Source organism: Plodia interpunctella, chromosome 17 (assembly GCF_027563975.2).
Source record: "Plodia interpunctella isolate USDA-ARS_2022_Savannah chromosome 17, ilPloInte3.2, whole genome shotgun sequence".
Classification (NCBI taxonomy): Eukaryota; Metazoa; Arthropoda; class Insecta; order Lepidoptera; family Pyralidae; genus Plodia; species Plodia interpunctella.
In genome coordinates this window covers 4,912,978-4,925,255 of record NC_071310.1, presented here as the reverse complement: position 1 = coordinate 4,925,255, position 12,278 = coordinate 4,912,978, and the positions used below count along the sequence as shown (strand labels likewise).

The following is a 12,278-nucleotide window of genomic DNA, read 5'->3' as shown; positions in this document are numbered from 1 at the left end:
CACGGGAACGATTTCGGTTTTCATGAATAGTATCAATGTTGTGTAGTTTAGAAAATCTATAGGTTTTGTTGTATTTTACTAAGCAAAGATTAACAAAAATATGAAATAGAAATATTTATTTTTATTTACGCACTGTAAAAGGTAAAAATAAACTCATTTTCGCATTTCTAATTTTAATTGGGATGAATTTCTAGTTTTTGGGGATTCAGTTAAAATACGTATGTGTATCTGTTATTATGTGCAAACTTTCGAATGAGGGTCCTGTGGAACCTGAATAAATAAGACAACATTGTACTTTTTATTTTGTAATTTAATTTAAACTAGCTTATTAATATAATTTATGTAAAAATATGCATACAATAAAAAATATTATTTCGGCGCAGGCAACAATTTGTTTAAGGCAAATAACAGTCACAAAGTTGTACAATTGAGGTATATTATAGTTTCAGGTTGTTCATTATAGTTTTATTGTGGTATTGCGAGTTACATTCTTTCAAAACCATTAACAATATATTATTTAATAAAATTTATTATCTCATAGATATTGATACATGCTATATAATAGTAATTCCTATGTTAACATATTCCTAGCTATAGTCTCTTGCTAGATTTCAATTACAATCTACCAATATTCAAACAGAGACTAGACTTCAGTATCTTTTCACAAAAATGTGGAATAATATCTGAATGACCATTAATTTTTTTGGTCTTACATAATGCCAGCTCCACAGTGTTGCGGAACTCAGATACAAGCCAACGGGAATTTCGCGTAGTTAGTATGAGCTTTTATTTACCGCAATGAAAAACCAGCAATGTATTAAACTGTTCGCCGCGACAGTGTGGAGCCGGCATAAAAAATAAAAAATATGACTCTCAAGCAAAACCTCAATAAAATTAATCTTCTGATATAGTGGTGTACATGTACACCAAACTGGTTCTTTATATAGCTTAGCTGAAACGAATTTGGACTTGAAAATTTGTCAATAAAAAGCCAGGAAAATACATAATATCAGCATAATAAAAAGGTTATAACCAATACTTTCGAGTACATTTTCAAAATATACCTCTCAGGAAGTGAAAAAGAGGTATATTTTACCTCCTGACCAGCTGGCAAAATTTTGTAATGTAAACTCTAAGACGAGACGGCCTCTTTCAGCGTGGTGTAGACGATGGCAGTGGACACTATATCTTAGTTTATAGCGGTGGACGCCTCCAACATCTTCGCTATGATTGCTACGGGCGCGGGCTGAATAACAGGGGCATAGCTGCTAACAATAGCTAGTCATCACTAGATACTAGGATACAGTAGACAATACTTCACGTATCACAAGCAACAAATGCACTAGCAGCAAACAGTTTTGTCCTGAGAATTTCTCTAAGACGTGACGGCCTCTTTCTGCGTGGTGTAGAGACTGGCGGCGAATACTATGTCTCGCTTTATGGCGGTGGACGCCTCCAACATCTTCGCTTGGAGCTTCGGGTCCCCAATCGCTACGGCCGCGTCTTTCACGTCGATCAGCAGCTAAAATTAATAACAATAGTATTAATGACCTTTAAATCCATCATCATCAACAGCCATTTAAACGTCTCCCCCCACTTATGGGGCACAGTACTTCTTTATGGATGGGTAAGGAGTATGGACCATTTATACCAAAGATGAAATTACAATATAAATAATTTGAAAATAAAATAATAAAATACCTCATGAAGCTGCTGTATGCACCTGACAATGATGCCTTCCTGCACATCAGTGAGGTCCATGATCTCCGCGAAGGGTTTCTCGAGCGCCCACTCGTACACGACCCTTACAAGGCCGAAGTTCAGCCTCTCTTGCTGACCGTCGGCTTGGTCCACCTGGGAAACATATAGATAAATATGCACGAAGCAAAAACAAAGAGGACACCTATTTTATTTTTAAATCAAATGTTGTGTTATAGTACGCGGAGCTGAAGCAAATGTGTGGGGTAAGCGAGTAAGCGAAATTAGTTGAATATGTAGAGTATAGATCTAAAACTAACACTGAGCTTAACTGTCTTGGGACACCCGGCTTCACACGAGGCCTATAAACTTTTGGGAATAAACTCATAAGTAATTATTTTTATTTAGTATCTTGGTTTCTTTAAAATCTGTTACGGAGGGCGACTTTGTTTTACACGATGTTATGATTACAAAAATGCTCACCAAATACTTGTGTTCAATTTTGACGAGCTCGTCATCAATAGCTTCGATAGCCTTCACGCCGTCCGCCAACTTCTCAGTGAGTGCGGGTTCAATGGCCGTGCGCGCTTGGAACACGAAGCAGCTGAGCAGCGCCGCGATCTCGGCCGGGCTCTTGTCCGTGAACACGTTGCGGAACACCAGCTCCGATATTATCAGCTCGTTGGTGCCCATGCCGCAAGCCACGCGACCTACAATATACATTTAATCGTTCATTCATAAAATATTTTAAGTTAAAGTGTGTTTTGTCTCGTTCTATCAATGTCAAATATTGTAAAGTGCCACAGGGACAAATCAAGTAACTTATTATGTTTTTGTGAATAAGAAGATAAGACATTAAAACATTAATAAAAAACGTATCTGAATTAGTACAAAACATTATTTGAATTACAGGCTATACTATAATAAAAAATCCAAAAGAAACAGATATCGAAAATGGATATTTAAGTTTCACGGAAACGTTCACAAAGCATCATTAGTGCAGAATATTCACGGACAGAACATAATATTAGCATTTACGTTAATATTTTTTAAGAAAAAGTAGGTACCTTTCAATATAACGCTGTCGTGTTCATCAATATAGTTAAGCTCCTTCAGCACCATCAGGCGTCTCTGATAATCCGGGTACAAAGCGAGGTTCTCAAAAGACAACAATTTCTTATATCTGTCTCGCTTCCTCTCGGTCTGCTTCCTTTCGTACACGATCGCGAATTCAGTTTTGAAATTGGCAATGTCTGTGATTTTCTTTTGGGCATCTAGTTCCGCCTGAAATATGAGCATTGAATGACATTAATAACAGTTTTAATCTACAGTAGGATGTTATTTATGAAAGAACACAAAATGAAGTTCTAGAATAAATAAAAAACAAGAATGGTCATATCCTAATATTTGATGTGAATCAGAGACATTTTTAGCTAACTGTGGTTATCGCGATATATTTAGTTCTTTAAAAATGTAATGTTTTTGGATAGTCATACAGCTGCATGCTGGATAAAATGGCAATAAATACCACAAAATAAGACAGTAGTAGTATAGTAGTTCCTCAGTGCACTTCAAGCTGGTAACACTTGTCCCTGTCTTATGTAACTTACAATGCTTGTTCTTGTCTTATGTAACTTACAAACTTGTAACTTACAAGATCGCCACTCCTGGACTACGTACTAGTACCTAAAAAAGCTGAATTACTTTATATTTATCCATTCTGTCGAGCAGCTGCAGTAACTCGCCCGTGGTGACGTTTAGGGACTGTTTGAGACTGATGTAGTCCAATTTGGTGACACCTGTCCGGACTTCGTGCGAGATCCGCGACAGCTCTTGAACTAGAGTGAGGCAACTCGAACCTACTGGCGCGTCTTTGAATCTGAGAAAAAAAACCATATCTCAATTAATAAATCTGTGTTTATGACAATGGCGAGAGAAAATTTCTAAGATATGCATGAGAAATATATAGTTGAAGAACAGATGATATGACAAAACATATATATGATGCGATATAAGGTAAGTTTTTTGTCAATCAATCAAACCATTTCTTAGAGAAAAATATGTACTGGCTACATAGCTCCCTATTTTCTGCCTTACAGGCGTATAAAATTTAGTTTTATTGAAATAATCTTTATATAAAAAACAAGTGTCAAATACATATCTAACAGCTACAATATCAACTTTTAAAAAATACAGCCTCAAAATTAATAATATGCACAAAAGCAAAAACAAATCGATCAGCATTACCTAGGCATTTGTCTTTTCTCCCAATCTTGGATGATAATGTTGGCGTCTATTTTTAAGGATAGCTTTGTAACCGCCACTATGTTTTTGGGAGCAATACATAAGATTGTGTGATCGAGCGTGCTGTCTTCCGTACCTATAAGTAAATATACATGTAAGGATTTGATGTTGTACAGACTGGCAAATCTATAATTGTAGAACTATTATAATAGTAGTTGTGACAGAAACAAGGGTAAGATTTTTTTAATGCCATCAATTTGCCCAGATGTTTAATCGTGTAAGCGTGACAGACTCTCGTATTTATAATATTGCTAGCTATTGCCCGCAGCTCCACCCGCAGATTACATCTGTTTGACCTCTTGTCATTAACTATATCTGTTCCAAATTTATCAAAAACGGCTACTACGGTGAAAGTGTAACAGACAGACATACTTTGCTGTATATCCCTTTTTAAATTCAAAACTAAAAACTTAACAAAGAAGGATATAATTTAATGTACTATTTGTACATGCAACGCACCAACATAATCATACATGGCCGAGAAGCTGAGCATCCTGTACCAGTTGTCATCGACATCGAAGTTATACCGCGTAGGGTCTTGTTCGTTTGTGTTCAATACTAATACTTTGTATGGCGTTTGGCGCGGACCTGAAAAAAATAGGATGAAATTAATTGATAGATTAATTGATATAAACAATGCAAAAATATTTTGGCTACAGGTATTTATGAAGGTATAGTATGTGTAACCAACTGGACAATTTAGGCCGGTTTATTGAGTTCAAAGAATTTAACTTAATTAGAACTAAATTTAAGACGCTGTATAAAAACCGAGGAATATTATAATGACAGAATGGGTCCCTGCTGGATGGTGACGAAAAATGTCGCCTTCAATATAAATAATATATTTGTTAAATATAAATATGTACTTTAATATTAACAAAATTAAATCTTGAAAATAATAGTATAGTCTTCTCCTTAGCGTGCTGTAGAATTTTGTATACTTTCTGACGAAGCATGTTGCACTTCTGAAAACTTAGTTGCACAGAACAATTTTTAAGATTAAAGATAATTTTTTAAGACAAGTTTACTTTAATCACTTACCACTACTATTCAGAAATACACCCAATTGATTTATATACGGCCCAGCGGATGTAATTAACACGCGTCCAGGCGACAGCTCCTTTATCAGTTTCGACGACTTCAACAACACGGGCATGATATCGTTCAACACGTCGATGTAGCTTGCTGCCGTATCGTAGAACGTCGCTAAAGGGGCCAAGTGTGCAGGCAGCGGTGTACTACACTTTTCCGAATATTCCTTCTCAGCGAGTTGCAGTTGTTTCTTGTACGTGTCCGCTTGGCATATCTGGTGGAATTCTCTAAATGATCGCTGCATCATACCTTCTACTGACACCGTAGCTACACTGCAAAATATTGTGTTAAATAAAGCATTGCTTCGTGAAAGAATCTCTCTATATACAAATATAGATTGACTTTAGCAATATGCGCAGGAGAAGCAGCTAGCATATTCTATGTTTTCGTTCCCAAACCAAGAACACAATTGGCTATTTGACTATGTAAAAAATTATTTGTATAAAGGTATATAATTAATCTATCACGGTTATCAATTGTCACTTTAATTCGTCAGTATGATTAATTACTTATTAGGAATCCTTTTTGACTCCAAACATCTCCAAACACTCCAAATTGTGACGTCACAGGATATCACTGTTATACAAGGTCCATATATTTTTTTGTGTTTGACATTAGAAAAAAGCCAAAATTTAGTCATTAATATCTAAACTTATATTTAACTTTTCGACAAAACGCTCACCGTAACAGACTGAGGATCATGGCATAGGTCAATCTGAACTGCGAGCTCAGTTTCTGTGGAGTGCCCAGCATCATGCCCTTCAGCGTCAGCTGGTCCGGCACAGAGTCCTTGCACAGGATTATCACGGTTCCAGTGTCGTCCAGACCTGATGACCAATCAATTTGTAAATAATTAATTTCATATATTTATAAATATTATTAATGCGAAAGCTTATGAGGTGTACGTTTTTATGCCATAATCCCACGGTTGCGAAGCCCCAGGGCCCAGCTAGTATCATATAAGAGGAAATCTTTGGTCTAATGGTATGACTATGAAGCTATAGATAATACTGGTGCCGCACTCTCTCTATAGTTTTACAGCGCATGCGCACTCGACAGGTTAACAGAGACACATACCCCGCCTCCCGGCGCGACCCGCCATCTGTATGTACTCAGCGGGCGCCAGCGTGCGGCGCTCCTTGCCGTCGTACTTGGTCACCTCGTCGAACACCACGGTGCGCGCGGGCATGTTCACGCCCATCGCGAATGTTTCTGTCGCGAACAGGATTTTAACCTGAAATTATTCTTTTATTTATTGACGTCTTTGAAGCAAGAAGTTTGTGAGGCCGCTTGCATGATGCAACACAAACCTATTTCATGCTTCCTGTCTATTTTTTCTTTTCTTTTTTTCTGTGTTTTTGTATCTGGAATGTGTATATATTGTTGATTTTTAAACGTTATATTTAAGAAATATAATATTAAAATACTAATGTGAGTTTAACTTACAAATCCAGACTGGAACAACATCTCCACAATTTCCTTAAGCAGAGGCAGAATGCCACTGTGGTGTACGCCGATGCCATTTTCCAGGACTCTTTGCATTCTTATAACCTGGATGAATAAAAACAATAATAAAACAATAACTGTTTATAAAAAGCTGAAAACACAAAATACTTTAACATTATATTATTTATTAATGAATTTAAATGAATTAGTTTCAATTTTTTTTATTAATAATAGGGATTTATTATATTAATGTTCTTACTTGTGGTAATTTTCTATCTGGTTCCTTGAGCCTCTGTAAACACCGTTGGAAGAACGAACGAATGTGACCCTTCTCTTTAGCAGTGGTCAAGTCGACGGACATCAAATTTTCTGCGTTTTGGTCACATCTACAACACATAGAGGTAAATATATGGAGGAGATGTGTATGTATTATTTTTTCATTGGGTGTAACGTTACTTCGCTTACTAGTTAGTGCTTATGTGGAGAAAGGACAGCGCACGACATACGACAAAAATAAAGTTTCAATTAGCCAAGGCAAAATATCTTGATCATCAATCTTGGACATGAACCTTACTCTACACCAGCGCCCCTAGCGATGAATTGAATCACGATAATCCTCACTTGGTTGATAAATAAACAAAAAAGAGTTTAAAGAGTTTACCTGTTACGGGAGAGAGTAAAAGCGACGACTGGCAGTTTGTCTTTCTGTTTCAGATGGTCTATAAATGCTACCCACATTGTCTGATCGGCTTTGGGATTCATGTACTGCTTATTGCCTGTAAAAGAGACAAATACATTTATCGTATATTTGGTCAGTTTTATCATGTTTTTGAGGCCGTACTACATGAACGCTTATGCGTTCGGTCTAAATCGGCCTCTAGTTAAATAAAGACCAACATAACATTTCATCGATTTAATGACTCCAAAAATTTAAATGAGACACAATGCAGTTATGCAGTTGCAGTCGCAGAAGATGACTGGGAAAGAGAGATAATTAATTTTGCCATTACCTTTTGGACCAAAGTTCTTTTTGTGTTCATTTTCCCTGGCTTTCTTAGCAGCGACGGCTTCATTATACCCTCGAAGTTGGAAGTTGCCATCTTGGTCTATGACTAAGAATCTTTCATGCTTTGATTTGCCTCCCGAACCTGCGAAGTAAGGATTGTATCATAGTCAGTGTCCGACCTAATCTATAAAATTGTGATATTTAGGCTCCGATGTAATTTTTTTTTAATGGAAAACCATTTTTAAAGACCTGTAGATACAAAACAAAAATAGTTTTTGTAGATTCGATACAAATGATTCATAGAAACCTAGTCTGTATCTTAATAACTGGAGGATATATATACATATATGTTGAAATATTCATGCTTCAAATATACCTTTCACTTTAAGTTTATATCGGAAATCCATGCTCCTTCAGCCCTCACCACATTCGTGGACGCACGACGGCAATAGTAGTTTTAAAAATTAAACTTATTTTGTCATCGATATTCCGCAAGCGTGTTAACGCGCGTATTCATATTTAGCTTAAAACCTCCCGATCCGAATAGATCAAAACTATACCTGTATACAGGTAGTGACACAACGGCACTGGCCTCTTGGGCGTGGACACGACGTAGACCTTCCGCTTCTTGGTGCGGCCGACCCAGTCCGCGAACTGCAGGGTGTTGGGTACAGTCGCGCTCAGCATCACTATGCTCACGTGGGCTGGCAGGAGAATTAGCACCTCTTCCCAGACGTACCCTCGCTGTGGAGATTATAAGATTCCATTATAAGTATCATAAAGGGAGTTATTGTACCCGTGGAAGAACCGTTGTAATTACTTAAAACCGTGAAATATATGTACCTACTATTTCCACCTAACTAAATATTGTAATGTTGTGATCCAAATAATTTTGATGAAATGGACAATTTGGTGCAGCAATATTTCTGATAATGGGACTTTTGAAAGTGGCCATTCTGGTATTATGGTCATGCGACTTCATGCAACTAAAGTCAAATTAATAGTCATTTTCTTTTCTAGTTATTTAGCATCTAATGTTGAAAAAAAAACATAATATATAAAAACTTACCTCAGCATTATTGATATAATGCACCTCATCGAATATAACAAACTCTAAATCCCTTGTGACGTCACTCCCACAATACAACATGGACCTGAGGATCTCAGTGGTCATTACGAGGCAGGACGCCGTCGCGTTGATCTGAAGGTCTCCAGTCAATAAGCCTACTTCACCGAACTGCTTGTTAAAGTCGTTGTACTTTTGATTCGATAACGCTTTGATTGGGGACGTGTAAATTGCCCTGAAAAGTTTTTCAATGTTTTTATACTGTTTCACATCAATTTAAACATAATTCTTCAAGCTGTGGGTCGCGAACCCTTATTTTTTTATGCTATGGGTTCGTGTCATAAAGGCATAAAGAATGCGTATTCAGTAGTGCGTACTTCAATGGAAATTCAACACAAGTTTATAGGCAAGGTTTATAATTCTATACAATCGTACAGCAAAGTGCTGCACAGAAATTTGGTGTACACGGGCTTTAAAAAAGATTGAAAAGTTTAAACTATCAACTTCATCTAAACTACAATGACAGTCTCTCTCAAGTGAGCGAATTCTCGGTTTCTTCTTCAGCTGTTAAGCCTAGGTATCTACCTAGGACTGCGACGCTACAGTTTTGGACGACACAGATTTCTATAATAATGAAATTTATTGCCCATAAACACAGTAGGTACACAAACAATACAGAATATATATGGAGCAAAGGCAGAATTATTGCTCAGCAATGTAAAGACATTTACAATGATAAGGTTGGCTGAGAGCAGCCAACCTTTGGCTAGAGATGAGCAAGAAATTAGCAAGAGGTGGGCACAGTATTCAGCACCGTAATAATGCATGTGAGCTTTATACCAATTAATGATCGGCACAACGTCTATGTATGAAGTTTAGTATCATCACCTTAATGAAAAAAGAAATACCTGGTACAATTCCTTCGCGACATAGCAATAGCATATTCAGCCACAACAGTTTTACCGGCGGATGTGTGAGCAGCCACAAACACATGGTGGCCTTCTTCCAATTTCAGTATAGCCTGAAATAGTAATTTTGTTTTCAAAGCACGGCAGAAAGCCTGGAAAAAATATGATTAAAGAATAGTGTTACTCAGTTACCTGTTTCTGGAAATTATCCAACTCAAATGGGTAACTATGTGCCATATCTTTTATTTTTTCTTTGAAATCAGGCACAGGCTGAGACACGTCAATCATCTCAGCCCACTCCGTTGACGTCACTCCTGTCCGAACTGAACTGCTTGTGATATTTAATACTGGAATATCTGGCAGTTCAATAGGAGGCTGAATTATAGTGCTTTCAAGGAAGTTGTCATCTTGAGAGATGAATGTGTCAGTTTCCACCTTTTTTGATTTTGGCTTTTCTTTTGGTTGTTCATCATCATCCTTCCAAAGACCTGAAAATGGTGAAATAAAACAAACAATATATTAATGTAGTAGTGGTGTATTATTGTGATTTTGTCTGCGTAAACACCCCATAGGCACAGAACTTTTTTAAAGGATGTATATTATGTTCTTCTCCATAATCTTATCTATTGAAAAAAAATCATAAATTCTTTAGTCAACTTAGGATGATATAGATTAAACGTAAATATAGTTTTTTTGTACACATATTTCAGTAATCTGCTAAGTACTTAAAACTATTTTGATCAAAAATAAAAACTCATACAAATTAAAATAATAGTTTATACTTACCTAAAATGCACCTCACCTATGATTGAAACACTATATTCCTACAAGACTGCCTATATGTCTAAATTACAGTAAGTTTGTAAACATTGTCAAATAAATACACCCACCTTCCAAGTGGACATTACTATCAACAACTTCTTCAAGGTTGATTTTAATCTGGATATCAATATTATCAGTCTTTTCAAGCTTTTCACTCTCATCTCTCTTTTCATGGTTGAGAACTGTGACTCCATCTTCTGCAAATATCACACCCTCCTTTTTGCCAGGAGGGGTTGTTAAAATATCTGAGGAAAAATATGTGCTGTAATTACAAATTGTTGAATGTGGTTAATATTTGCAGTGTTAGACTAAAATAGGCTAATAGATGATTATGTAGCTGTGGATATGTACATTCTCAATGTCAAGTGCCAACAATATATATAATAATTTCTTATAATATAAGGATATATAACATGAAAATATAGATAAAATATTGCTTATTTATTATTAACAGATAGGTAACATAACATACTGGAAATGTTTATTTCATATAAGTGAACTAACAAAAGAATATCTCAAAACTATCTAACTTCCAAAACTTTTAATATTACCTTCACCCAAAAACTTTCCAGGTTCATCATTCTCTATATTGACGTTAATCTGAATGCTAGCAGCATCCTCCAGAATCTTCTGTAATTCCTCTTCAAATCCTGCAGGTATGAATGGGCTCTGCATGGTGGTGCCTCGAGTTGCCAAACTTGGAGGCAAAGGCGCCCGTGCCATAGACAAACTCTCCTCATCATCCTCATTAGGTATACTTATTTCTTCAAGACCTATTATTTCACCAGTAATTGGATCTCGCACTACCTGAATGTGATAAAAATTAATAGTTCATATTTTTGATTGATATTTAGAACAAATTAATGAGTACTCACTTCTAATGTTGTGTCTGGGCCAACTTCATCGTCATCATTTTTTAACAGAGAATCTACATCAGTCTTCCTATGCCAATGGGTTTGTGACCGCTCCCATTTATGAATTGACAATCTCTCTGGTTTTAAAATGTATTCCTTCACACGCTCATTGAAATCCTCAAATATCGGTGGTATCTAAAATTATAACAAATAAATAATAAATGACTACAGTATTGTAGGTACATAATTTAGTGTGAGTTTCCCAGCTAACTTTATTTACCTTGAAATCAGTAAAATCATCTTCAGTATCGACTGGCATTTTAAAAATTAAATGCTGTAATTATTTATTTCCCTAGTAATACTAATAATAATAATAAACTAATAATAAAATAACAAAACAATAGTTCGAGGTTAGGTAGGTAGGTACTTTGATGAAAAGGGAAAATAAATATGTAGTACCGGTTGTTGACATCTTTGATATTGATACATTAGTAAGACATTGACAGCTGTCTCAGAATAATGGCTGATCCAGCCATGGATTGAGTAAGTACTTCGTGTACCAGAGTACCTACTAATAGGGCATATTACGTAAAGCTCAGCGTAGATGGCGCTACTGGTACAACTAAGGTACACAAATATTACCAATGGAGCGCGAATAAAAAGCGCCAATTTTCAATTTTGTTACAGTTTTACGACCAAAAATACCTTCTACGCAATCGTGGTGCAAGTTTAAGGGAAAAAGGAAGGGTTTAGTGGATTATCCTGAAAATATTAACACTATTTTAGGTTATGTTCTGCATTATTTGGTCAACTGTGGTCATAAATTGATACAAACTTGATATTGACTGAAGAACTTACCTGTATGAAGTCCATATTTTAATAAGTCTTCACGTGTAAAGTGTTCCGAGTTTCTTTTCGACCGTTTACTAACTCGAAAATTTCACACTGTAAAGGGTTTCGTAAAAGTTTTCGAGGAGTATTCCATAAATTTTCGAAGTTTTTTTATCTTATGGAAATCGATTTTTCCCAGTATTTCGCATATTTTCACAAACGAATGCTTACATAATGAAAGGATTAATAAA

The 12,278-nt window shown here is 36.1% G+C and overlaps 1 protein-coding gene across 1 annotated transcript; it reads right to left on the bottom strand.

Moving 5' to 3' along the window:
• Nucleotides 1-295: 295 nt before the first annotated feature.
• Nucleotides 296-11,640, bottom strand: tst (twister). Its single transcript, XM_053757941.2, has 22 exons — nucleotides 11,477-11,640; nucleotides 11,218-11,391; nucleotides 10,894-11,149; nucleotides 10,411-10,587; nucleotides 9,713-10,008; nucleotides 9,521-9,633; nucleotides 8,616-8,847; nucleotides 8,107-8,290; nucleotides 7,551-7,688; nucleotides 7,202-7,316; nucleotides 6,800-6,926; nucleotides 6,541-6,645; nucleotides 6,172-6,328; nucleotides 5,777-5,921; nucleotides 5,044-5,366; nucleotides 4,462-4,590; nucleotides 3,946-4,078; nucleotides 3,403-3,577; nucleotides 2,766-2,982; nucleotides 2,182-2,408; nucleotides 1,702-1,854; nucleotides 296-1,522 (listed from the first exon to the last, which is right to left on the bottom strand). Exons 1-22 carry the CDS (start codon nucleotides 11,513-11,515, stop codon nucleotides 1,376-1,378), a joined length of 3,762 nt encoding a protein of 1,253 aa, XP_053613916.1. The 5' UTR covers nucleotides 11,516-11,640; the 3' UTR covers nucleotides 296-1,375.
• Between the last annotated feature and the right edge of the window lie 638 nt (nucleotides 11,641-12,278).

Bases quoted from the DNA above. Each gene is read 5' to 3' on its own strand.
- tst (XM_053757941.2), bottom strand. From the start codon at position 11,515: ATGCCAGTCGATACTGAAGATGATTTTACTGATTTCAAG. The intron at 9,634-9,712 runs GTAACTGAGTAA...TTACTATTTCAG, and splicing joins TGGATAATTTCCAGAAACAG to GCTATACTGAAATTGGAAGA. The intron at 7,317-7,550 runs GTAATGGCAAAA...TCTCTTTTACAG, and splicing joins AAAGAACTTTGGTCCAAAAG to GCAATAAGCAGTACATGAAT.